Source organism: Falco rusticolus, chromosome 1, assembly GCF_015220075.1.
Source record: "Falco rusticolus isolate bFalRus1 chromosome 1, bFalRus1.pri, whole genome shotgun sequence".
NCBI classification, from domain to species: Eukaryota; Metazoa; Chordata; class Aves; order Falconiformes; family Falconidae; genus Falco; species Falco rusticolus.
The window spans coordinates 5,083,705-5,110,561 of NC_051187.1; the positions used below are offsets into that span (position 1 = coordinate 5,083,705).

The 26,857-nt window shown below is 46.5% G+C and overlaps 2 protein-coding genes across 3 annotated transcripts; one reads left to right on the top strand and one right to left on the bottom strand.

The window, feature by feature from the left end:
• Positions 1-73: 73 nt before the first annotated feature.
• On the bottom strand, positions 74-25,950 carry LOC119156507 (meteorin-like protein). Of its 2 annotated transcripts, XM_037406288.1 has the most exons (5): positions 25,850-25,950; positions 23,835-24,244; positions 22,148-22,207; positions 6,436-6,527; positions 74-1,644 (listed from the first exon to the last, which is right to left on the bottom strand). In XM_037406288.1, exons 1-5 carry the CDS (start codon positions 25,936-25,938, stop codon positions 1,507-1,509), a joined length of 789 nt encoding a protein of 262 aa, XP_037262185.1. In that variant the 5' UTR covers positions 25,939-25,950; the 3' UTR covers positions 74-1,506. The 2 variants fall into 2 exon arrangements, with proteins under 2 accessions (XP_037262185.1, XP_037262176.1); XM_037406279.1 differs by lacking the exons at positions 74-1,644; positions 6,436-6,527 and adding an exon at positions 17,962-19,627.
• TRIM25 (tripartite motif containing 25) lies at positions 1,873-12,645 on the top strand. Its single transcript, XM_037406211.1, has 9 exons — positions 1,873-2,536; positions 3,562-3,657; positions 5,099-5,332; positions 5,830-5,986; positions 6,615-6,698; positions 7,108-7,173; positions 7,873-7,899; positions 8,265-8,360; positions 9,100-12,645. The coding sequence occupies exons 1-9, from the start codon at positions 1,913-1,915 to the stop codon at positions 9,630-9,632; spliced, it is 1,917 nt and encodes a 638-aa protein (XP_037262108.1). The 5' UTR covers positions 1,873-1,912; the 3' UTR covers positions 9,633-12,645.
• Positions 25,951-26,857: the final 907 nt, after the last annotated feature.

The window sequence follows — 26,857 nt, forward strand, 5'->3', positions numbered from 1 at the left end:
TTGCATTACCTCTATTAAAATGTCTTGTTTGCAAAGGAATCATTTTTATATGAGTAAAACTAATCTGTGTATTGTGGTTCTCTTCAGTTGCCATTGTTTCATGCTAGTGCTTGTTTTTTAGAGAAAGGGATGGTTAGATTCATGTATCTATATTCTTGCAAACTGGGTAAAAAGAAAATTCCAGAGCTTCTAGCACAGTTGTGCTGAGCCAGTTGGGGTTATTGGAAAGACTTTTTTCTAAAGGAAATCATTAATTTTGTATTCTTAAGAAATTGCAGAAACAAAATGCAAGTATTTCACAGCATTTTAGAGCAGGATTCGCCTCTTGTTCCTTTGCCTACTGTGCGTTTGGGCTATAAATTAAATGGATACAGAATCCCTCTGGCTGTGACTTAACATGATGGTTGAAAAGAAACATACCTCAGAGAGAGGATGTTTTGAAGATACAATCTTGAGTTTTATTTATCCATTGTTACCAAGTTTGGGTGAAACTGCAGGTTTCAATGCAATTTTCAATTTCAACCAAATCAAGTAAACACAGGGTGAGGGAGCTGGCTGGCTGCCCCTCCTGTCACACCACCCACCTCTCGACAGCCACACACAGGTTCCTCATACCTGAGGAGCCAGGGCAGGGCCCAGGCGCTGCATGGTGAGAAATGTGGAACGTGCGTGTGAATCCCAGAAGCAGCTGGTGATGCTCTGAACAAACGCCCGTCTTTTGTGAGCCCCTTTGCTGGGGCAGCCCCACTGTCAGTCACGGGGGCTCCTTGCCACCCTCCTCTATGCAATTTAGCATTATGGGTTTGTTTAAAAAGCTTGTTAAAAGTTTTTGACGAGTTCTAGCCTCACGACTCAAAACGAGGATGTGTTTGAGCTGCGAGCCACAGGCCCAGCGGCACAACGTGCCACAGGCCCACAGCTGAGCCCCGGCAGGAGGCTGAAGCCAGAGCTGCTGAGCTGATCTTAGATCTGAAAGTTTGCTGCTGTGACTACAGACCTTGCAACTATACATACTGCTTGCTCTGTACGAATTTGGGGTAATTTATAATTCTGATAGGCAAATCATACCTACTTAAACCACTTTGAATATTAAATCCAAAAAAGGCAAAGATTACTGGAACAGCTGTCTCGATGTTTGTGCAGCCACATGTACATGAACCATTGATTCTGCTGTGCTTCTAACTTCCTGCTCTGACTGAGCAGCACTTTGAATCCGCACTCTCTGGGCAAAGGGATAGATTTAGCTCAGAACCACATGGAGAAGTTCTCAAGTAATTGCAAGGAAGCAAAGGGAGTAGGAACCTCAGCAGCTATTTAAATGGTAAAATTCTTCAGTAATTTTTAATATTAAACATTATGGGTTTTTAGACAACAGGAGAGGTCGAGCTTACTCAAAACAGAATTTCAAGCCCTCTTTGACAATGCAGAACATAAATTGCTCACCTGAGCTCTAAACATTCCATCTTCTGCTCCAGAAGCAAAAGCTGTAGTTGTGAGGGTGTGTATTTACCCTTTACATCTGCATACCTTTGTCTGCACGGGTGGACACCAGGTGAGTGCTGAGAAAATACAGTGCGGCTGCGAGCCTCTGAAAGATGACGGTGCCTTGCCCCAGGTAAGCCCAGGGAGAAGTGCTTTGTTCACCTACAGAAAAATAAAAAAATGTAAACATCAACAGGTGCTCTTTGGGCCCTTCTCTGGTGACACACGAGACAGCTCAGCACGACGTAGCACGACGTTCCCCGGCGGTCCCCGCCAGCCGCCCGCTCAGGCAGAGGCGGCCCCGGGGGGTCGGGCCGCCGGGGGGCGGGTGCCGGGCCCCTCCCGCCGGGGCGGGTCCGGGCCACGCAAATTCCCGGAAAGCGCCACCGCCGCTTTCGTTTCTGGCGCCGCGGGGCCGGGCAGCCGCGCCATGGCCCGCTTGCCGCCGGAGCCGGGCCTGGCGGTGCTGGAGGAGGAGCTGACCTGCTCCATCTGCCTCAGCCTCTTCAGCAGCCCCGTGACCGTGCCCTGCGGGCACAACTTCTGCGGCTCCTGCCTGGAGAGCGCCTGGGCCGGGCCGGCGGCGGACTTCAGCTGCCCGCAGTGCCGCGCCACCTTCGCGGGCCGCCCGCAGCTGCAGAAGAACACGGTGCTGTGCCGGGTGGTGGAGCAGCTCCGGGGCTGCGCGGGGGCCGGGGAGCGGGATGGGGAGGGGGAGCGGGAGGGGGAGGCGGGGAGCGCGGCCGGGGACGCCGCCGGGGACCTCCCGGTCCGCTGCGACAGCTGCCTGCGGGCGCCGGCGGCGCGGACCTGCCTGACCTGCACCGCCTCCTTCTGCGCCGAGCACCTGCGGCCGCACCAGGACAGCCCGGCCTTCCGCGACCACCAGCTCTGCGCCCCCCTGCGCGACCTCCAGCGGCGCAAGTGCCGGCAGCACAACAAGCTCCTCGAGTTCTTCTGCCGGCAGCACGGCTGCTGCATCTGCTCCCTCTGCCTCCTCGGGCACAAGCTGTGCGACACCAGCCCCCTGCAGCTGGCCAAAGCCAACGCCGAGGTGAGCGGTGCGTGCTCCGGGGGGGCTGCAGCGCCCTGCGAGGGGCACCCCGGGGCTCCCCCGGGGCCCTGGGTGTGCCAGGGGGAGGCTGGACAAGACGCGGAGGGCACACCTCACTCCTGGCCTTGGCAGCACATTATGGGCCCTCCAGAGCCCGCTCGGCCTCAGCAGGGTCGTTCCTTGCGCTTCCCTCCTCTCCCCACGCCGGGGGGGCGGGGGTCTACGGCACTGGCAGCCCCCGGCCCGGCCAGGGGGCCTCCGCGGGCGTCACCTGTGTCCCGGGGCCCCCGCTGTCAGCCGTTTGAGGGACCGTAGGCAGGCGCTGCTCTGTGTACGTCCTTAAGAAGCGATGATGTGTCAAGAGCAGCCCAGGGGCTCGCTAGCAGGTGGAGAAGAGGCGGGAGGAGGTTGGCAGGAGTGGCAGGAAGGGAGGCTAGCCTTCCTCTCCTACAGCCCAGCTCAAAGTCAGAGGGTGGATGAGTAAGGTGTGCTTGAAAAGCTTAGGTGGCCAGTCTCCCATCTGTTTGGCAAGTGTGTGTCCTTCTTATGCTCAGAAGTCCTCCCTGATTTAGCTTGGCAGCATATTGAACTAAAGGGATAGGTAACTCCCATCTGAGTGATAAAATTCTCAATTAAAACAAGTGGGGTGAACAGTCATGTCAACCCAGTGCCCAAAGTCCAACCTGAGAGCCAACAGAAAGTTTATTCTTGGCACTGGGAAACCCTGGGCTGATGAGAACACCCAGGCTGTATCGTACAGAGACTGAATCAACAGCTGCTCCTGCTGCTGGGAGGTGGAGCTGCGGGGAAGGCACCTGCTGCACGAGTCGAACACACGTGGGAGAGGGCTTCTGCGTCCCCCAAGGCTTAAGGCGCAGTAGATTTTAAACCAATAGTGCTAAATGATTACAATGGTTATTTAAAACGTCCTGTAAATATGATTCTTGCTGCAGTATGTGTGCCCTGACTGAGAGCAGGCATGGCAACTGCTGCGCTGAACGACCTTCTGATCTCTCCTGTTGCAGTCAGCGCTGAAGAAGAGACTTGTGGAGCTGCATAATCAGTGTGAAAAAGCTGCTCAGGCAATGAAGGCTGTGAAAATACATCAAAGCCAAACTACTGTAAGTGGCCGTTCAAAATGCTGTCGGGTTGCTTGGCATACACTGCCACTGTGTGTCACTGAGGGTCACACTCTTGTGGCAACGGCTGTAGTACTGAGATAGCACTGGCAGGAGAAGATGTGGTTGGGAAGGAACAGAAAAGGCGTTTTGGCAGAGCCAGGCAGCTCCGTGGGAGACGGGAGTAAACCAGCCACCGTGCAAGGGGTTTATAGCCGCATGTGCTGACACACCCGGCCCGTAACGGGGCTCAAACCCCTCCTTCCCTGTCGTACCAGAAAGTGTGTGTCCGTGCAGCCCAAGCTAAAGGATTAGTGAGCTGTAATGGCTGCACCGGTGCAGAAATCTGTGATGGTTCTGCCCCATAAATGACCACAGCTAATCCTTGCTCTTAGCTGACGATTGGGGCTGCTGTTTGTACTGATGGTACATCAGTGGTACGTGTCACTTGCACCGTCCTTTCTGAACCGAGTGGTAGAGACCAAGAAACTGTTAGTAGTTTTGTGCTCCTCTGGAACATCTCTTGGAGAATCAGGAATAACTTTGTATGAACCAGAGATGTCGCATCTCCGAGGCAGAAATGGCTACAGCTGTCCAAGTGGGTGTGTGGCTGTCAGGGTTTAACCCCAGCCAGTAACTCGGCACCACACAGCCACCAGCTCACTCCTCCCTTGCCCAAAGGGGTTGGGAGGAGAATCAGAAAGGAATGTAAGGGTTGAGAGAAGAACAATTTAACAGGTAAAGCAAAAGCCACGCCTGCAAGCAAAGCAAAACGAGGAGTTCATCACTGCTGTCCACTGGCAGGCAGGTGTTCAGCCATCCCCAGGACAGCAAAGCTCCATCACACCTATTGGTTTCTTGGGAAGCCAAATGCCATAATGTCAGATGTTGTCCCCCTCCTTCCTTCTTCTTCTTCTCCCAGTTTATATACTCAGCGTGATGTCATATGGCATGGAATACCCCTTCGGCTAGTTTGGGTCACTTGCCCTGGCTGTGTCCCCTCCCAGTTTTCCGTGTCCCTCCAGCCCTCTCGCTGGCAGGGCCCAAGGAACCTTGACTTTAGTATAAACATTACCCAGCAACAACGGTACTAAACACAGCACTATACTAGCTACTAAGAAGAAAGGTAACTCCATCCCAGCCGAACCTAGGACAGCGGTGTGCCAGTGGTGGCATGGCCCTGTCCCAGTGCCAGTGCCCCCTAGATGGCCCGGCCTCTGCCCGCAGCCGGGATCTGGAGACCAAGAAGTGTCCTCATTCCTTGGGAGTAAATGCGTTTTCTTTCCTAATGACACAGAAATACACAGCTTTTCTATGGCCTGTTTCAAGTAATTCAAGCCTACATGTTCCTCAAAGGCTTTCTTGTAGTAGTAGTAGTAAGCAGTACTTTGTCCACAGACTGTTCTTTTGAAGCCAGTGTCTGTCTGTTCTTCATCTGTTCCAGGAGACAGCTTCCAGAAAGATCAATTTGATCAGAAATGAGTTTTCAGAAATTAAAGCTTTAATTGAAGAAAGAGAAAATCAGATTTTGAAAGTAATTGCAGATGAAGAAAAAAGAGTTTGGAAAAAGTTTGATTATATTTATGGTGTTCTGGGAAATAAGAAGAATGACATTCAGTCTCTGAGAGATCAGATTGAGGTGGCACTGACTGAACAGGATGACGTTCTGTTTTTGAAGGTAATATATCCTTTAAATGCAAATCCAATTCTTCTTATTTCGAGAATGTGGAATCACAAAAACCTGCTGTGGTAGTCCTGCTCTCCAGACACTTTCAGTCGAATGGTAATGCAGGCGTGTGCAAAAGTCTGCTACAAAAGGATATCCTGATAAGTACATAAATACCAATGAAAGAGAGATGCAATGGTGTCTGGTAACTCGCCCCAAGTCAGCTACTACCTCTACAGCCCGCAGAGGGGCCAGTGGGTGAGAGAGCTCATCCCCGTGAGGTGTTGCAGCTCTGTGCTGTGATGCTGTCTGGTGGATCCTTCTCACTTGTGAATCGTGTGTGGGTTGCTGCTGAAGTTTTGCCATGGGTCATTGTCTGACTGTAGCCTTTGCTGCTTTAAATTTGAAATAAATGTACAAAACCCACCCTGTTTATAATAATTTGGTTGTATTTTTCTCTCTCTGCTACATAAGGTGGTCTGTACAAGATCTTCCATTTGCCTTTTCAGAAAGCAGCAGCACTGCAACGAACACCAACAAAAAACGCTTTCATTCCTGAAGTTGAAATGGACCAAAACCTGATACATTCCACTTGCCAGTCTGCCATTAACCTTAAAGACACTGTGAAACTTGCAGTGACTCAGTGTAGGGAGGAAAGAGTGGAAGGTAACGTATTGCTGGGAGAACTGGCATTTTCTGCCTTGCCTTTGAGCACAAATGAGGGATCTTCCCCTCCAATCCAAGTATCATTGGAAAAAAAAATAGTGCAGCACATACAGTTGGCTAAAATAAATTGTGTCTTCCAGCTCCTGCAGTCCTGCATTTCCACACAAAAATGCTACAGTCTGGGCTAAACTAGGAGAAAAAAATTGCATCAGTGTCTCTTCGCTTTTATCTCTGCTTGGATAAGCTGACAAGTACAATACCAAGCCCTGCTGGCACACCTCAGCCTTTACTCCCTACAGTAATCTATGTTTTTATTCTGTAGCAGGGCTGGATGCAGTTAGGATGTGGATTTCAGGGAAGTCATAAAATGCTTTAGAGTGACAGGACTATGGCTACCCAGCTGTGAAGGTGCTGGTTGTGTAAGTGGTGTAGAACAAAGCTCTACTTACCGGGTTAAGCAAAAGTGTCTTCTGGACTGGGGTATGGGTGTCTTCTGTGCTGTTACCATCTCTGCTGTGTGTCACATAAGTTCTTCCCATAACTGAAAAATAAGATTAGAAAATGTCCTTGCTAATGCATTAATGTTCCTGGCAATACAAACCGTAATGTAAAAATATCACCATTGCAGCAAAACTAACACCTAGGAAAACCAAAGCCCCTCCACTAGCTTCTCCAAACAGAACCTTTGTTGGAAGACAGACACTGGGACCATGTAAGTATTAAAGAATATCATCCTCTCCTAATTAAATAAGAATTCAAGCAGTTACCCAAGAGCCCTTTGCTATAGGAGTGATGCAGTGACTACCTGTAGCGAGTGCTCTGGCATGGGAAAGGGAGGGAGGGTGGCTTGGGCTATTTAGTACTGGATGCCTTGTGAGCTGTAAAGCAGCAAACTGCACGGATACGATGGCGCATTAGCCTCCGTGTGCACCTGCAGCGGTATCAGCAGGCTGTAAAGCAAAGCGGAGCCTCCCAGCCCTCGGGTTCTTGCAGACTTTTTTTCATTTGCACTAGACGTCTGTTGGCACGTTTGATGGATTTGTATGTCTTGAATCCTGCTTACAAGCTGTTCCATGTTCTCGTTGTTTGGTTTTTGTTTTTTTCTTTCCCCCCCTCCCAAGATCATGCCTCCAAAGAGAAGAACTTTCCCCAGACTCCAGCCGCTTCACAGGTCGAGGCAGATACCAGTAAGTGGTGATGAACAGCAGCCCCTTACTCAAACGTTTTGCTGGCCACATCTTGCCTACAGTCTAAGGCTGGGGTGATGCAGACAGTCTGTGGCAGGTTATACGAGGGCCTCAGTGTTTTCTGTCCAGATACTAGTATTAATGTGGCACTCTAGCCTGTTCAGAAGATCTTCCATACTGTCTTGAAATAAATCCAAGTGTTAAACACACCCTTCTACTGAGCCCTTGACACCTGGTCCTTTCCATTCGCGAGTCCCGGGTGTGGAGCACTCGGCGGGGTCTGTGGGGGATGCTGGAGTTGAATGGACTTTTGGCTCCTGTTGCTGCACCAGAAGTTCCATTGTAAAAAGAAAAGGAACAGGTCTGGGTACCTCATGGGAAGAGGCTTATTGCCACTTGCCTGAACACGCTGCATCCTTGAGTGGAGATGAAGCTCGTTCTGGGCTTGTGACCCTGTGAAACGGAGAGAACAGGAGGTTGTGCTTCACGTGCAGCTTCCCGGTATGGGTGTATTTGTATGTGTGCTGCAGTGTGCTGCACTGTCAGCTTCATATGCTGCTGCAGCTGCAGAAGAGCCATGACGATGGTGTCAGAGCTGGCAGAGTCTATCAGTGGCTTTTCAGTCTCAGTAGAGCTCACAGGTCACCTTTTTCTCTTTTTTTTTTTTTTTTTTTTTTTTTTTCTTCCCCCCGCCTCCAGAGGAGAAAAAGAAACCTGGTAAAATTGGTGAGTCCAAACTTTCCGCATACTTATTCTAATTTTCATTGACTGCTCTTAAAATGATAAGTAGATGGTCACTAGTGTTGGTACATTAAGCAAAGGTTCAACTCTTGCTCTGAGAAGGCTCTTACTAGTTACTCTGAGAGCGATCAGGCGCCCAAGGAGGTTGCCCAGAGACAACAGGGTGTTTTCAAAACTTGGCAAGACGGTGAGCAACCTGAGCTAATATTGAAGTTAACCCTGTGTGGAGCATGAAGCTAAACCAGGTAACTTCTAGAGGTCCACTTCACACCATCACAGACGCGCTCAGGTTGTTAAGCATGCAGGGTTTCTTCCCAACTTCCCAACTCTCTCTTCTTCTGCCGACACAGCACCAGACGTGGGAACACCGAATGCTGCAGCTGCCGTTTCAACCAAGGAGCTTATTGACAGCTTTCTGAAGAAATCCAGAGAGGAGCTTTTGCAGTGTAAGACACCCAACTTAAAGATGAGTTTACTAATTAAAAGTTACATTACTTAAAGATGAGGGTTTGGCACTTACTGCCCTGGTGGTATATTCCCTCTGTAGTTATCTGCAAAAAGACTTCTGAGGGGGTTTAGTTAGCTTAGTAGGTTATCAATTGGTTGCTACAAATGAAGGAAATTTTTGGAGGAAAAGTGGGCAGGAGGTTTCTAAGTGTTTCTTTTGCCAGACGAATCAAATTTATCTTTGGTATGCATGTATCTTTACAAAGGGAGATGAAGTTTTCTCAGTAATGGCTTTGGTTTCCCCCAACATGACTGCATTAAGGTAGCCCAGAAACAGGATGTGTAACACAACTGGGTTTCTCTTTGAAATGACATGTAGGCTTTTATGCAAGGCCATGATGGCTTGCTTAAGATGCTGTCCAAGATGGCATACGATACGGTGTACCTTTTGCTGCCAGATCAACAATCCCCTTCTTCTCCCAGCACATATATATATACGTGGTGAAGGAATCCCATGGGGATGCAGGGAGGAAGGAAACTTGCCTTCCATTTGCCTGAGGTGTAACACAGAGCTGCAGTTGAACCCAACAGCTGTTCTTGTGGCCCGAAGAATTGCCTGCAGTGTGGAGGAGAGCAGAGAAGGGAGATAAACATGTCTAGGAACAAGTGCCTAGGTGGGACAGTACAAATAAAAGTGCTTTGCTCTTCAGTAAATTCAAACAATTCACGTCATTGCAGATGCTGTTAACGTCATGCTGGATTGCAACACCGCTCATAACAAAGTGATTCTGTCTGACGGATACACCAGGATGTCTGTCTCAGACACCTCCCTGAATTATAATAACAGCCCTCAGCGCTTCACCGATTGTTTCCAAGTTCTGGGGTTGCAGTGCTTCAAGAAGGGCATCCACTACTGGGAAGTGGAACTGCAACAGAGTAACTTCTGTGGCATTGGCATCTGCTACGGCAGCATGGACCGGCAGGGGCCCGAGAGTCGCCTGGGGAGGAACAGCAGCTCTTGGTGTATTGAGTGGTTTAATTCCAAAATATCATCCTGGCATAATGATGTTGAGAAGTGTTTGCCTGCTGTGCACACTACCAAGATCGGTGTGCTGCTCCACTGTGAGGGAGGGTTTGTGATTTTCATGGCTGTTGGAAAGAAGCACAACTTGATCTATAAATTCAAAGCTGAGTTCACTGAAGCCCTGTACCCTGCCTTCTGGTTATTTTCCAGTGGCACTGTTCTCTCTCTATGCCAAATGAAACAGTAAGGACTGTCCTTATTTATTTCACCTAAGTGCTTACATGCAGGTAATCAGTCCTGCAGCAACTCTTTGTATGTTTTAGTCTAAGAAGTCTCGAAGATTGTTCGAGACTAAAATTATTAGCTCTTTTCAGCAGCTTGGGAAATCTGCTGGTTCTTTGGTCTGAATCGCTAAAGCCTTTAGATATAGTGATTCAGTAAAATGTTGATGATAGTAAAAACTATAATGATGAAAGGTTTAGCAAAGACTTTGATTGTCCTTCTGAAAGCAAAGTTACGATACAAACTGTTAAACGTCTTCAGTGCCTTCTGTGGCTTGCTGTAAAGAATCTCCAGAATTAATTTTCAGGTCTAGATGTGTTTCACAGGTAGCAGTAACCCCTTTAGCAAGGAATTCTTCCTTGCTAAATTCAGGTTCCAGGCTTTGTGGTAGGTCTCAGTGTTGCCTTTTTCTCTGTACGCAGACTGGTCATAGTCAGGATCTGCAATGTACACGTTGCCAGTGTACGACTCCATGAGATGGTACAGAGTGAACTATTAAAATCACTAAGTTCAGGTTTTATGATGCTAAGTTATAAAAGCTAGTATGTCAAATCTGATCAGAATGGAAATGCAGAGACTTCTAGAGTTGATGGATAAGAAATGGTGTCAGAATCACCAGGAAATATATGGCATTGACTCAGAGACTGGGAGTACGCCAGTCTTCAGGAAGACAGCCTGCAAAGCAGTAGTGTGCTCCCTGTAATACAGTTTGTGGGATGAAGCATTCTGTCTCATGTTGTGACCCAGAACCTGCTTCACATCTTCACACCGAAGGCTCTTTGTGTGCTGAGTTCAGGGAGTGCTTTTTTTGGCTTGTGTAGGGAGCATAAAGGTGCTGTTTGCTTAAAGCAGGGTCTCCTGTTGTAAAGCTTTTCCTCTTTGGGAGGCAGGATATTCTCTGTTGGTGCATCTGTAGTAGTTTGGGTGGCAGACACTGGATTTCCTACGTGTTCCTGGCACTCTGATTTGAGGAGTCTCAAGACAGTATGCACAGTGCCTAGAAAATGCTGTTTCATCTCTGTTCGAAGCCTGTAGGCAGAGAGCTGAATCTCTCGAAACGTACAGGGAATTAGCACAAAGGAGAGTATATGTCCATTCCCACGAGGATGTATTTTTAATTCTCCTGGTGTCCTTTTCTTTGGGTTGTGGTGTCTTCAGAAGTCCTCGCTCTGTACAGGGGGATCTGTATTTTTGCATTTCTTACAACTTTAAAACAACCAGTAGGGAATCAAGGTATTTGGATCTCATAGTAACTGGGCCTGTAACTTGTTAATGCCTCTGGAATCACTGTGCTAGTTCTGATTTCTTGTAGGAGCCCATGAAGAACAGGGGAGCTCGCTTGAGAGACTTCCTGGGCTTTGATTTGCAAAACTCCCCCTTACGGGACTGGGTGACATAAACCAGCGGCTGCTGGCAGTGTGGAAGGGAGTTGTCGGAAGGCTCAGAAGAACCTCTGGGACAACATTTCACATTCGCCAAAGTGCTTTAGAGGGAGACTTGCAGGAATTCAGGCTTGGCATCTCTGTTTTTACTTGGTTTGTAAACTCTTAGTACTTTGTCAAGGATAGTGTAAGTCTAGTAAGAGGCTTCCAGTTCCTTGGGCAGAACAGGATACGGAATCGGTGGTGGACCTCAGCGTGCCAGGGCTGTCCTGTCTCAAGGGTCTCAGCATCCCAAAGCACAGCCAGCACTAAAACTACCAAACTAAGCAGAAGACTCCAGAAGGTGCAGGAAGGAGGATGTGTCCTGCTAGGAGCAACAATGAACACAAGGCTTTTCCTCCTGCACCTCCAGTTTTTCAGCAGCGAGGGACAAGAGCAGTTTCCTCTGGGAAATCCTGGCCCTTTAGCCGCTTGGCTGTGCCGCAGGGCTGCAGATCCCCTTGGCAGGCTGCAGAAGGAGTAGCTGCCCCCTTGTTCACGGGGGGGAAAAAAGTGCTCTGGCAGTTTGTGCAGTGGAGAAAGTCCACATTTCCTATTGCTTGCTTCTTGACTTTCAGGCGGGATTAATACCAACCTCTAAGACTATGGGCTTCTTTAGCTACAGTCTGGAGTGATACTCAAGCAGAGTAAAGGAGAGGGGTTTTATTCTGCCACACTGGACAAGGTGGGATGCTTTACCTGTGACACTGGTGTATGACCAACACTGTAAAACATTTAAGGTGTGTGGGATTACCACAGGCAGTGGTACAAGCCTGCTGCTGTATTCCTGGTTCTCTTTTTTGTTTGTTTTGTGCTATGAACGACTAGAAATGCTAGAATGAGGTTCTTTTAAATTGGAATTCAATGAGAAACGCGTAACTGAATTACGCTCCTGAAAACTGTTATTTTCATTAGCTTCAGATATCTTTGGATATATTGAAACATCAGGGTGACAAAACATTAGAAAAAAAAAATACCAGTTACAGCACGACAAATAATGGTGCAAAAGCCTTTTCAACACAACTGAAGTGTTTTACTCAGCCAGTAACTAGCAAAGCTGTACTGGTTTTAAACAAAATGTAGATACAAGCATGTGTTTTAATTATACTTATTTTTTTTAACAGTATGAAGTATCCAACTTATCCAGTCTAGAAAAAGAACCAATTCTGGTGTTAATAAAACCATGAAGATGTGGAATGATTTGCATATTAATGAACAACTGAGAATAAACAGAGAAACGTTTTCCCACTGAAAATACACTATCTGTTTAAATTTAATCTTTTCTTCAATAAAACCCATCAGTAAAATACAGAAAAATAAATGCTTATGTAATAATAAACCTGTTGATGGTTCTGCTATATCAGCCATGTACTTCATGTTATTTCATATATATTTATCAGCTAGACATCCTTGTCAGGGCAGTAGACGTAGATTTTACGCCATCTGTTTTATGTGTGTGCTTGTACCTGTTCTAGAAGTTGACTGTTGATCTTTTCAGCTAGAAAGTGAATGAACGATGACGTTCTGAATTCAATAAATATTCATGGTAAACCCTAACTCTGAGTATTTTGTTCCGTGCTCAAAGTTGAAGCAAGCAGTAAGGAAGGCAGAAATAAAGACACTACAGCGTACAAACAACAGGTCTTTCACTGCATAACTCGCTGAGTTACACGAGAACTGGGGAAGAGAGAAAAGGGAGACAGCTGTGGTATCCTCTGGACTGTCAAATGCTGTCCTAAACTATCTCCTTCACCTGAGCTATGCACCCTTTACCAGTAACGCTGCATCCTAGCTAGTAACCAAAACTGGGACCTTTTCAGGTAAGCAAAATCATGGTCAATAGCTGGAGGAAGGTGAATGACTAGGGGCTCAGTATGTGCAGTGGGATTGCTTAAAAAAAAGCCTTAGGTGACGTCCAGCATCTGCCAGCTTAAGTTAGCTCTAGAAGCAGCAATAGGTGACGATTCCTTACACTGCTCAGTGAAATCAAGCTAAAGCATTTCTGGTTTGCAAGCTGCTGCCTCTCCATGTGGCCAGCGGAAAGCAGCTCAACAGGGAGCTGTTCTGGTGGCTCAACAGGCTTTTAAAGACTAGCCAAAACAAAGGGACCCACAAAACAAATTAAAAATTGACTTTTCCACTTAAAAGTTCTCCAAGTGACTTAGGCTGATGAGGGTTTTGGAATAAACTCCAAAGAGTTCCCAGTCAGACAACAGTATTGCTCGATCAGTGTGGCAGGTGGTAAAAAACCAAAAAAATCCAAGAAAAACAACCCAGCCTCCTCTTCACTGCTTCTCCCATGACGTCCCTGGGATTAAGAGGTCAATTAGGTCTGCCAGAGTTTGGCATTATTTTTCAAAGAAAGACAAATAGATATTTTGAGCCTGTGTAAACTTGACGGTGACTACAGCCTGGGTCTTGAGCAGGTACTGAAACCTCAGAAGTCAGCATGCTCGTCACTCGTACGAGGTCTGTTTCCTTACTTACTAATGTAACTCCCTCGTGATTTAGCTTTGGGAGCACTTTTTCACAGCAAAAGGTACAACAGACTTGGACTCCAAAGAGTCTCTGGGAACATACGTGAAAGTGTTATCAGAAAGAAACCTAATACTTGTTTCTCTTCCGAAAACAAAATTGCATTTGGCTAATGTTTACCAAAGTGTGTTTCTATGGCCAGTTTTCTGACTCCTTTCCATCTCTTCTCTTCGCTTCCCTTCCAGCTGAGTGGCTGCTACTTCTCAAATCATCGATATGTCAGTTAAAAACGTGTCACGGTGTGGTCATTGTGTGACTCCTATTCAAAGCCCATGTCATTTAGACTTTCATTGGCAGCTATTCTGTCCCATTAAAAAGTTCAAGACAGCAATTTGTGAATCTTGCTCAGTCAAGTAGAACTGTGGAAAAAAAGGAGTTATTTCAAAAGTCAATTAATTGTGGCCTGTCAGAGTGCTCCTCATTCAGTTTTCTCCTAGGCCTTGTCATGGGCTCACATCTGTCAGCCCCCTGTTTCGCAGGCTGCTATCAGATGCTGTTACATTGAAAATAATGGGTTTATTCACACCATTTGTTGGACTTTGTGTGGTAGACACATTTGTATACCATTTTACGGTGTAACAATTCCATTTACATAAAATATAGGCAATTATGTGAGTCTGGCCAAAGCAATAAGGGAGGTGGGAGGAGCCACCATTAAAATAATAAAAGGTAACTGAAAAGAGGCAGATAATTTAGCTGAAAATACCATCGTGAGCAATTCTAGATCCTAAATGAGTTCAACAGAACTTTAAGGAAGTGAGTTACTTGTATTTTGTCTGTGTTTGTATTAAAGTCATTAATGTTTTTTAATGTAAAAAAAGAATTTGTACAGCACCTTTTTTACAGCACCTATGTTACATTTTAAAAATCAAGTAGTTCTTGGTGGGGGAAGGAAGGGGGTTTTTTTTTGCTTTATGGTTAGGTTTTTCCCCAGATTTAGAGAGAGTTTCCAGATCTGTCTGTAGAGGAATGTTGTGCCTTAGAAGCCTGATCCTGCAAATCCTACTTTTGACGGTAACAAGGTAATTTGTGTACAGGTCCATTTATATGAAGTCAAACCCAAAAACTTTAGATGAAATTATCAGCAGCACTTTTCAATGAAGTGTAACAATTTTTCTTTTGGAGTCAGGAATACCATTCCTGCAAAAGTAAATCCCCTAGGATTCAAGTCAAGCATTCATTTTGCGTGAAACTGATCGACAAGCAGTTCGGCTATCCTTAATCTTGGCATAGGTAATGTAATAGGTAAGGACATGGGAATTTTGCTGTAACTTCTCGAGCCCACAGCACAGAGGGCTGCTGCTTTGTGGCACGCTGACGGCATCCCTGGAGCCCCTGTATTCCCTGTTAGCCCCCGATTCGTTTCAGGTACTTGCCTACAGATGACAGTGAGAGTATTCCTTTAGCTAGTGAGACAGCCACTGCTCTACCTTCAGGGAAATAGTTTTTCAAACATTACTAGGATTATATCCTAAGACAAAATTATAAATATGTTAAATATTACAGGAGCATGAATTATCTCTAAGTTATCACTGTGGCATACTGAAACCAAAACTCACCACTTTGAAATGAAGAAAACCATTTAGAAAAACTACAAATATTCTTCATTGACTCTCCATGATTACTTTGGAAGCCTTGCTAGATTTCAACAGAATGAGATCAAGACCATTAAAAAGGGAGAAAAAGATGGATTCTTGGTCAAGGACAGAGAAAGAAAAAAAAATTATTCCTCCTCACTCGCTGAAGTTAAGATTACAAATCTTAATGCAGAATGAGCTCCTAGAAGAGGTATTAAAGCATGGGCTTTCTCACTGATGGCAGAAGGTATTAAGTACTTGACTCAGTGGCAAAGCTCAGCATAAACCCCTGATTTCAAGACTTTGGCACGCAGCTCCTGTGCCTTCCCGCTAGAACTGTCAAGGTCTCTGAAAGCCATGACTTTGCCATTTCATACAGTGACAGAAGACTTACCCTACTTTGTTATGCAAACACAGTTCTTATACTTTTGTTTGACACAAAAGTTGAGCTTATATTGCAGCAAAAACTATTGAAACATTTACCTTAAAAACAGTCATAAATTGGAGAAAGAGAGTGAATGAGTCAAACCTCTAACAAAGGGAATAAGCCTGTATTCGTGTAATTAATTTCCTACAGAATGACATGTTGAAAATTCAGTGCCTCTGAAACTGCACAGAAGAGGCAAGGTAGACACGAGGAGAAGGCCAGCTGCATTCAAAAAGGGCCAAATCCACTCTGGTGTAAGCAGGCGAAACCTCATTCAAATCAGTCAAGAAGACTTAACCCACGGTGTCTATTCACAAACCTTCACTTCACGGTGTTGGTCCAGTCATTCAAAGACTTCGCAGAGATTCTTGCGGCTCTTTTGTCTTTCAACAAACAGGGGAAACGTCCTGTCCCTCCTTCGATTCTCTATCTACACATCAGGCACAAGCCTGGCAAAGAACAAATGATTGAGTGTGTAAAGAGCCCTGCTGCTTTATGAAATATTACACATCAGAAGGATTATGGAAAAGGCTTTGCTTCCTTCCTGGAAGAGGCTGAAAGACCTAAGCTTGCAGTGCTGAAGGGAAAAATGTTCTACATGCTTTCCTGGGTAAAGATAATTCATTGGGTCAAATTCAACCACAGTTAAGAAAGATCACTTGGTTGTTTGCAGGTGTTCACAAATGTGTTTTGACTGTAACTTAGGTCCTCCCCTTCCCCATACGAGGTTTATCTCAATTCTTAAAGTTGGCACTAATGAGAGCCGGCACCCAAATTCCTCCAAGAATTGTTTTTCATCACCTCAGCTCTCCGTATGTGAAACCATTCTGGCCCCATCTGCCTGTATGCAGAGTTGAAGAAATTGATCCCCAAAGACTGGGGGGGGGGGGGGGGGCAGAACAAACAGCCCATGAAGATGAACATGAAGACGCTTTTGGCATCCTTACTTTGTTTAGGTACCCATTCCCTGAATACGTGAATCACTGTGCTTTTGTAAGGCTGCCTGGCCCTATTTATCCATCTTGAAAGGAGCAAAATCCACAGAATTTTTGAGAAACAACTGAACAAAGAGTTTGTCTGGTGTCATAAAAGACGCTTTCTCTTCTATATGGCTGCTGAACACAGAATGACAAGCTCCTGGGATGTGGGACTTCCTGTAATAGATCTCTGGAACGGTAGATTATATCTCCTTTAGGACGTCTAGGACTTTTTTGAAAGGTTTTAATCATCTATGGAGAGAGCAAGCAACAGAACAAATCTTACATGGCAGACTGCTGCTTTATGGAAGATGCCTACTCTAACCATTAAGCAAAAATTATGGTCAGTTGCAGCTTGAACTCCTTGTTGCTGTTCTTCACCACTCTTGCTCCCAGTCCACGTTTCTGTCTTTATAAGTTTTGATTTGCATTGGTTTGAATGCTTCATGCCCTCAATACAGTTGGTCTCTGCCTGTTCTTTTGCAAGGGGGCCACCAAACAGAGCAGTGCGGGTGAACTTGGGATACATCCAATGACACACACAATGAAGCAGTGGGCTTTACAAACTGCTTGCCTCACGTGTTTTGTCTCTGTTCAACCTCTTGTTGTCTGAGAAGACTAAAATGAGTACCTAAATGCAACTGTTGGCTCCTATTATACATAAACTAACACGGCCAGTGCAAGGAAGATTATTCCCCTTTAGCTTTTATTCTACTATGGCTGAAGAAAGGACTCCACAGTTCAGTTAGGAACCATGGGAGGTAAAATGCCAGAGCAAGAAACATTGCTTGCTGCCCTCAAAACTAAGTACTTAGGCTGACAGAGCTTAAAACACCGAAAGATGAAATTAAAATGCCTTGATGTAATCACAGTTCCTTGCTGCGATAATGGCTGTCCACCCTGTCACGCTGATGGAGTCAGTGAAGTTAAAGAGTGTATGGCCTGATCGTATGTTACTCTTAACCATTTTACTGCTCTTCCACTGATTCAAATTTTTCATCTTATCCCAGTGGAAACACTGGCTGCTTTGCCCCACTGTTACTCGTGTTTGTATCTGAACACCCTCCGACTTGATGTTGCGAGAAATTTGGACCAAACGTGAACAGCAGTAGCACTACTGATGTTAGCACAGCAGAAATTTTTTTGAGTGTAGGCACTCTATACATTACACGTTTTCCCCAGAAAAGTCAGAATATTTGTTTAAAACCTGAAACAAATGAAAACAAAAGGATTTTCTACAGAAAAGCTTTTTACCCCACCACATGGAAACATCAGGTACCTCTACTAGTTACTGATACTGTGATAGTTATCTCAAATCTATGCGGTATAGGGAGATTACAGTCAAATAGAATGAACATATACCACATCCACGGTCTTTAATAAGCTTTTCATTATTCTCACCAGCTGCAAGGATTTCAGGTTGCTCATTGCAAGGCTGATGAATCCACAAGGCTGCGGATTAAATTACCAGATCACAGGCATTTCTAAGTATGTTGTTTCACTTCACACTGGGTTGTTTTAGTTTTTCAACAGCTCATTAACTACACTAGTTACATGCTTTAAAAAGAACACATTACTTCAAAGGCATGATGCTCTATGAAAGCAAGTATTATGACATTAACGCTATAGGAAATGGCTAAGGCCCCTTTAAAAGGCAAAACCCCACAGAAGTTTGACATAGACAAATATATAAAACGACAAAGAAATGCAGTACCTCCCATCTACACTAAAAGAAAACATTTTATCTCATATTTTCAGTGCAAATACCAACCAAAGAAGAGTACTCCATTTAAAATCTGAAATGTAGCATTGACCTCCAGCTCTCAAAACCCAAGTACTCTGATACCCCATCCATCCTCCAACTTTACAACAACCAGTTCACTTAGATCTCTCCTGTTGTTCCCTAAACAGGAACCAGAGGTAGTTGTGGGCCCAGTACCATCAATACCGAACATTACATTCTCACACAGCCAATGCTACAACCAAGACCTCCGACTATTTCAATGTGTTTCCCAAACACCTTTTCTCATGTGGTAGCGATGAGATACAGTGTTAGTGTTCATATTAGCTAAAGTGCTGTATCCCTCCTTGGCCTGTTTGTGTGAGGAGCAAAAATAAGATGCTGTCAGCTGTGCAGAAACCAGAACTACACCAGCTGTGATTTTGCCCCAGAGGGTTAATCTCTCTGCTAACACACAGAAGGCAAAAAAACTGGCAAACCCGCCAATTGTCTGAAGGGTTAGTAACTATGGCTAAGACTATAGTTAGCAGTCATCTAACAAACAAACAAACAAACAAACAAACAAAGGAGCTATTCAGAAGGGAAATCAAGTAGAGATGGGGGAGGAGAGAAAAAAAGTCTAGAGAAAAAGCACACAGTATGTACACAGAGCAGATGATGTTGGAAAGAATTCTGTAACACTGAGCCCAAGCTGCTTTCTAACCACAAAAAAAAGACTTTTTCAAAATTCAGAGTTATTTTGTGAGGCAAAGAAGATGCGAAGGAGAAAATAATGCAACCAATGCAAATGTGGATTAAAAGTCAGAGTTTACATGGCTCACAGAGCCATTATCTTCAGGAAAGTCTCCAGGTCCCAGTTTTGGTGAAATTGTTAGCTTTAGCCCTTGGTTTTAACTCTACTTCAAGACTCAGCATTCAAAAGCTGGGCTGAAAGTTTTCCACTCTCAACTCCAGTGTCACTCCTGTCAGTTGAGCTGAAACTCACATGGGTTGGCTCCTCTTTCTCTGGCAGCCTGGTAAATGAACATGAAGTCTTTAAACCGAGGAGCACAGCCCAGCCAAGCTTCACCAAAATGTTCATTTCCAGTGAAAAGGAAATCTCCACCTCCCTTCTTCACCTTGCACTGCAGCAGGGTTTGGATGGGGCCTCGCCATTCACCACTTGCTTCATCCTGCTGGAAAATTCTGTTTTTCTGTCTGTAGACTTTCTGGACGCTGATATCAACCTGTGACATGTGGTTCTCTGAATCGTGGGAAACATTTCGGATAGATCCTTTCACCACTAGATGTGAACAAGACAGGAGTTGGTTATGGAGCAGCAGGTAAGCAGTTCAGGTACTAGGAGCTCACTGAATGAAATAACTGGAGAAGCAGATTTGTTGTGCAGTCTGGACACCTACCACCCACAGGTGGGCACATTTCTGAGCACACACTGCATCCTTTACACGGAGGATCCCTACGCACACAGTGCTATGTGCTTGGAAGCATGCTTTATGACTACTCAAGCTGCATCTGAGGAAAAAGCATATAACTTGCTTGATACTTCCAAGTAGCAGTAAAGGATAAAAAAGCACATGAAATGAGGTCAGCCCAGGAATTTGGTTTTTTCAGTCTATATTCCATGACAATGACTGTCACAGACAACCTCCTTCCTGTCTCCAGGGGGCTCTGAAGCTTTTCCTTTGACAGCAGTAACAGAGGTTGATCCAAGAAGAATCAGAATATGGCTTGGTTGGAAAAAATAAGAGCTTGTTAAACATTTTTTCATTTAAAGGTTTGGCATTTTTTTTCCCCTCAAAAGAAAATGTCATCCATCCACGAAAAGACACTTTAGGGAGATGATAAACAACAAGCAGAACTCTTAACGTGACTTTATTTGAAGCCTTATTTAAAAAAAAAAACACATAGCATACACATACTCCCTTCTCCCACAATGATCCTAGCTGTCTTCTGGGAATGAAAGCATAACAAGCCAGAGACTTTTTGATGGAAAGCACCCTTTGCATCAACTGTATGGAGAATGAAACGTCCCATCTGACAGGTGTTTGCTGTCCTGAAGCCATCTCTCTTATTCTCACCACCCCCATTTTTCAAAGCAATGAATTATTCTTCTACTAACTAAACTAATTTCAATCCCATATCCAGAGAAGGCTTGAAACATGCCACCGTCTGAGCCAACAGCTCTTGAGCAAACGAGGGGTTATGAATGCAAGGGGAACACCACCACGCTTCTGCCACAAAGCTCTTTCATGCAGGGACAGAGAACTCCACAAGTCAAGAGGCAGAAAAGGCTTATTTCTGAAGTTCCCAAGAACTTCCTCATTTAATGGCACTTCCAGTGGAATCCAGAACTCTGCGTAACAGATGTCTCTGCCCTCTGTCTGCCTCTCCGTGTGATCATTTTTAATCAGATGCAGTCAAGTCTATTGACAAGCTATAATGCACTTGCTCCTGGTGCTCCCAGTTGCTCCAGCACTGCTCAGGGCCTAGTGACTGAAGACCTCCACCTTCAGAATAACTATAAAGCCCCTATTCACTCCCAGTGCCATTTACACTTTCATTAGCAGCTATTTTCTCTAATCAAAAACGTTGATGATGGCAATTTGTGAGCTTAGGGCAGGGAAGTCAGGCCATAAATAGAGTCAGTTCAAAGGGCCATTTCTTCTGGTCTGTTGCTGCTGTAAGTGTAAGTGCCCCCATTGTGTGCCTGGGCCTCCACATCTGTCATCTCTGGGCTTTCAGGCAGTGCGAGGGGAGAGTGCCTGGGAACTGATAACTTCACGAAGTAGAAACAACGAGCTGGACTGCACCAATTAATTTAGAAGAAGAAGGAAAATTACCAGCTAAGGAGCACTCTAAGGGAAGCATGCTCCACACGCTGTTTTTCTATCAGCACAAAGATCTTGGTGTTTGATTTTATCAGTAGCCTTGAAGTATGGCAACCTCTAGTAGGAAAGCAGTAATTTGGTGGATTTTTTTAAACGCTGAATAGGGTTAAATATAGCTCATAATTTTATTTCTTTATGTAGGTATATTTACGGCAATATAATTGTGGCCACGTGGCAGCTCTACCACTTTAGCTACTGGACATAATCAAAGAGGTACAAATCTCCACGTGCAAAACTATGGGAATAAAGTGAATGAATCACGATCGAGAGAAAAAGGAAAAAAATACCTTGCATTATTAAGTAGAGAAAATGGAAAAAGCTTTTAATGTACCATCGGATTTCTTATAATTTCTTCCCTTAGGGAATATTCAACTCTGTTTTCTCATAAGGCATGAAACCTAACCAGTAATCACTGGAAGAAGTTTGAATCACCTGAAATCCTTAGCTAGGTCACAAACAACTTACTACCTCTGTACAGATAGAACTGGGAAGTACGCAGATTGTGAGGGAAGAGAGAGAACATATTAATCACTGGGGAAAAAACTCACCAAAACAAAAAAACAAGGATGAAGGAAATAAAAAGGAACACACCAAGCATGTATAACCTGTGTGTACGCATGTCCACAGGCGTGTGACTTGTTCTGTGTGAGAGCCAGCAGCACACTGGTGAGAATTACTTCCAGTTCGTTTTTAGACCATAACCCTTCTGCCTGCAGGAAACAAGTGCCTTGAAAGAAAGCTTCTTCCTTCTAGGTTTCATTTCCCCCTCCCCAGTCTGAATTATTTTCCACACAGATAACTTCTTTCTCAGATCAAAGAGCAGAGTCATGCTGTTATTTTAAGAAAAGAAGCAAATAAATCCAAATAATCAATGCATAATTAAAGGCAAAATGACTTCTCTTTAGTCAGCTTACCAAAATCACTGCTGCAAATGGCCATAAGCAGTTCCACATTGTCACAAGGCCGGCACATAGCTAGAAAAAACCAGAACAGTTATTTTAATACTATAGTGTGTCTCATTGCTGAAGGACTGGTGAATTATGAGGGGAAATGGGGTAGAACTACTAGCCTAGAGAACATCATGATCAGGTGCAAACCAGAATTCTTGTTATGCAAATACAACCGAAGCAAAGAAACAAGCACAGATGATTTGTAAGAGTCACTGAGCGACAACAGGGCCTGGCAGCACACAATACCTCTACCAGCTGACGAAGCATGCAAAACCTATAGCAGAAAACACAGCACCTGGCACACAGTTATCCTCCATCTTTTTTCAACCTTTTCAAATTTGGTTCTGTTTTGGCAGAAAGAGGGGAAGAACCTCCTATATTACTTCTAGGTTACGAAAGATAAGAATAAAGAGAAGCATCTATGTGTGTGCTGGGAGCTACAACAACTTCAGTCAATGTGCAGCCCCACAGCCAGGGAACGCTCCAGTATTGTCTACTGAAATACCAGCAATCCAGCGTGGACGTGGCCGAATTTTCTTTCAAGTGTGAGGTAGCAGCTTAAGTCATTCAATATATTAGCGATAAAAGAAAACACTGCACGCCACACCTGAAGCTTTCATGAGTCTAACACCAGGTTGTAGGGTTCATTGAATCAATCAGGCTCTGTTCCCCCATAAACGTCATTTGTTATCCACACACTTGGTATATACCACGTTTGTTACCAAAAGCTCCTGCCTTGAGTACTGGGCCATCAGGCCGGTGATGCTATTGAGCACTTCCTAAAATAAGCATGTTCCCCCAGTTAATGCCATGAAGCTCCAGCAAACAGCAAAGCAGCACCTTGGGCAGGTTAACAAAGAGGGGAGGAGAGATGACAACCCAAACGCACTATAGTTGCTCTTTTTATTTAAACCCTCCGTTTTAAGGGCAGCTTCTTGTCATTGCAACACGGCTTGAATACTCCCCTTTTTTAACAGCAGGTTTAGCCAGGGTATTCTTTATTTCAGCAGCAGGGATATAACGGCAGCAGTAGGTGGGTCTTGATTTTTAATAACCAGGATGAAAAAGAGCCCCTTCATCCTCAGTGCTCCTTGGATACATAAAGCAGGGGGAGTATATAAGCTTTATTAGGTGCAGGATTGCGTTGGTGTGAGAATAGGAAAGAACGGTAAATGAAGTTTCAAGCAATTTAGCCAGCTAATCCCATTTTCAAACTCTCATTCTAATTTTCAGCAACTGTCTTGAGACCTTGGGACCTGATTAATTTAAATCCCTTCTGAACATAGGATTTAGGCTCCTAAAACCTAATAAACCTCCTAAGGCACTCAGTTGTCCTCAGTGATGGTACCGCCAGGGGCTGGGGACACCCATGTTCACAGTGCATATATCCAGGACCAAGCTGGCTGCTAATGGAAAGGCAGAGCTGCTTTTTACATTGCAGTGTTCCCTCCTGTGCCTACGTGATGCCCCCCACGGTAGAAATCTGACTATATACTGCACCAAGCAGTCAGCGAGCAGGAGAAGGACCTCCCTTGCAATGACAAACCCCTCAGGGCTGTCACTAGGGCCACACAGGCAAGGTCAGTGGATAACCAATGCCACCGTGGATCTGCCCCAGTGGGGGAGCCCTGAGGTCTGGCCCTGCTCTTACCTTCGACCAGTGCCATCTTTTTGAAGTCGGAGCCAGTAGTGCTCTGGTTGCTCAGCAGCTCATACTGGAAGCTGGCTGTCCGGCGGCTGATGTCCCTCTGTGGGCTGGCCTGCAGGAAGAGGGCCACTCGTTGCGGTGCGTGGGCACTGAAGCAAGACACGTGGTGAGGTCGAGCTCCTCCTGCCTCGCTTACCACCAGATGCAGCTGCCCAGCACGTTCCACGTAGATGCTGGCACCCTGAAAGTCGCTGGCGGGCTTGATGCAGACGGTGGTGTGCCGGGCGCTGGCGAGGTTGGGCTCCAGGAGGACACGCAGGGCTCGTGCTGGGTACATCCACTCCAGGGAGCCCTCGGTGCAGCGCAGATGGACCTGCTCCACCGCGCGGGATCGGGGCTCCCAGCTCAGACCGCTGCCAAGGCAATGGAATCACAGAACCACTCAGGCTGGAAAAGACCTTCAGGATCATCAAGTCTTAACTGTTAATCCAGCACCGCCAAACCCACTGTTACAGATCTGCTAATAAGTTAGAATTTTTATTTGATTTTATAAAATCATTTGGAATAAGAAATATATTTTAATGAAACTTGTAGTTGCACAGCAAAAGCTGCTATGAAATCCTCTGCACAGCCCTGTAGCAAGGCCAAAAGAATAGGTCAGAATCACCTAGTAGGAATGATTAGAACTTAGATAACAGACTTAATATTCAAGATGATTGAAGATAATTGGATACAGTATTTACAGGTAGACTGGGGAGAGATTTCTTTGTATTTGACTAGTCTTCTGTATGTAGAAAGTGTATTGAAATGTCAGAATATAGAATTAATGGGAACTGGGGAGAGTCAACTGGAACAACTTGTCGTTACCTGCCAAGAAACCGTGAACTTTAGTAAAAAGTAATTCTGGCAGGGGGAGATCGCGACCACCGACTCATATACCACCTACCCAAATCGTACCCAGACCCATTTCTAGACTTTTCTAACCTTTACTGCGCAGAATCGGATTTGGGAGGAGGATATGTTAATGATTTTCAGGAAATATTATGATTATGCATGAATATTTAATGAATATGTATGAATAAGTTCTATATGAGGTGTATGATATTGAAGTTTGGTGTGCGTTGATCGTGAGAAGACTCACTCACACACCCGGCCGTCAATAAAGAAGTGTCTGCTTATCTGCATCACATTGGCGTCGGTAAATTCTTCATTCCGAGATTTCGGTAACACCACCACTAAACCACTTTCCAAGCACCTACGTGCTTTTTTAACACCTCCAGTAGTGGTGACCCCACCGCCTCCCTGGGCAGCCTGCTCCACCGCTGGGCCACCCTTCCAGGGAAGGAATGTTTCCAACATCCAACCTGAACCTCCCGCTGCAGCCTGAGCCCGTTCCCCCTTGTCCTGTCGCTTGTTACTTGGGAGAAGGGACCGACCCCCCCCCACCTACAGCCCGTGTCAGGCAGCTGTGGGGAGCGGTATTGTCCCCCCTGAGCCCCCTCCTCTCCAGACTAACCCCCCCCATCAGACCTGTGCGCCAGCCCCGTACCCATCCATCACTGAGGACCCCGAGACACGGCCCCCAGCTCCCACTCGACCCCAGCAGCCCGCACACAGGCTCCCCCGGCCGCAGCGGCGGTGCCTGGGGCGGGCAGGGCCCCGCTCGGCTCGGGACAAGCGGCCCCGGCCCCCTCCCCGCCTCAGGCACCCCGGGCCGGTCCCGCCGCCGGCGGGCTGGGGCAGCTGCACGGCGAGCGCTGCTGTAACGCCTGGAAAGTTGGGTTTAATAAACCGCAATTTCTAAAATTATTATTGACGTTTCCCGTCAGAATTCACAGAGACAGCGTTCCTAACCGGCGCGGCCCCGGCCCCACCGCCCTCGGCGCCCACCGCGCCCGAGGGACCCAGCCCGGGCCCGCCAAGGCACCAGCGCGGCGAGGGCAGGGCCGCCCGCCCCCCGGCCGAGCCACCGCCGCCCCCCAACCGCCCGGCCGTACCCCCCGGCGGCCCCCGCCTACCTGCCCCGCCAGCTGCAGCGGTCGGCGCCCGCCAGCAGCAGCAGCCGCAGCAGGGCCAGGAGGCAGCGCGGGCCCCGCGCCGCGGCCATGCCCCGGCCACCCCGCCGCTGAGGGGCGGCCGCCGCGGGCCGCGATATAAGCGCGGGCGGAGGGAGGGGGCGGCCGGGCTGGGCCGGCCTCCGCCCCCGGGCCGCCCCCCCGGCACCCCCGGCACCCCCGGGCCGCCCCCCCGGCCCCCCCGGGCCGCCCCCGAGCGGGGAAGCCCCGCGCAGGCTCCCGCGCTCGGGCTGAGGAGCAGCCGCACGCGGCGCCAGCACAAGCCCGGTCCGCGGGGCGGCCGGTGCACGGCCCAGCGTTTAACCCCGCCTGCACCATTGTTAGAGTTGAATTGAAATAACTAGAGTCCGAAATAAATTCACTAGGTGTTTATTAAGGCAGGAAAGCAAAACCAGCGCGCTGGGTGGCCGGGGAGTCGCAGCTCCATCCAGGCTCGCAAATTCCGACAAGTAACACAGCCCTTTTATCCTCAGCTTCAAGGCCGGTTTAAGCAAACAGTTATGCTTTCAGTCCCATAGCAAGAAGCTGTATATTAAAAACTAATCTATTTTTACACTAAGGTCTAAACAAAGACAAAAGTTGTCATAGTAACACGAGATTATGGTTTAACATTTGCCTTGAGAAAGTACATCGTGCAACCTCATGGTTAAGTCTTTTCTCACCAGACAGAACATTCTCAAATCTGTTGCAGCAAGAACATTCCTTTTGTTAAAACCCCATTTGATCAGCAAATTACCCTTAGTTACTTATTACACCATCACCTCTCCCGCCCGTGCACCAGAAAGCACCAGGGCCGCGATTATCATGCTAACAGCCAGGCTGTGCTGCCAATAATTAGATTTCTATATGCATTCACCTTTCCATATTTTCAATGAACAGCATAGGGAGCTGCTCTTTTGCAGGTTGGCGGGAGCCAGGCGCTTTTCTGCAGCCCTTGAGCGTGGAATCGGG

Bases quoted from the DNA above. Each gene is read 5' to 3' on its own strand.
- TRIM25 (XM_037406211.1), top strand. From the start codon at position 1,913: ATGGCCCGCTTGCCGCCGGAGCCGGGCCTGGCGGTGCTGGAGGAGGAG. The intron at 5,987-6,614 runs GTAACGTATTGC...TCACCATTGCAG, and splicing joins TAGGGAGGAAAGAGTGGAAG to CAAAACTAACACCTAGGAAA. The intron at 7,174-7,872 runs GTAAGTGGTGAT...CCCCGCCTCCAG, and splicing joins ACAGGTCGAGGCAGATACCA to AGGAGAAAAAGAAACCTGGT.
- LOC119156507 (XM_037406279.1), bottom strand. From the start codon at position 25,938: ATGGCCGCGGCGCGGGGCCCGCGCTGCCTCCTGGCCCTGCTGCGGCTG. The intron at 24,245-25,849 runs GTAGGCGGGGGC...TTGCCTTGGCAG, and splicing joins CGCTGCAGCTGGCGGGGCAG to CGGTCTGAGCTGGGAGCCCC. The intron at 22,208-23,834 runs GTAAGAGCAGGG...GGTTTTTTCTAG, and splicing joins AAAGATGGCACTGGTCGAAG to CTATGTGCCGGCCTTGTGAC.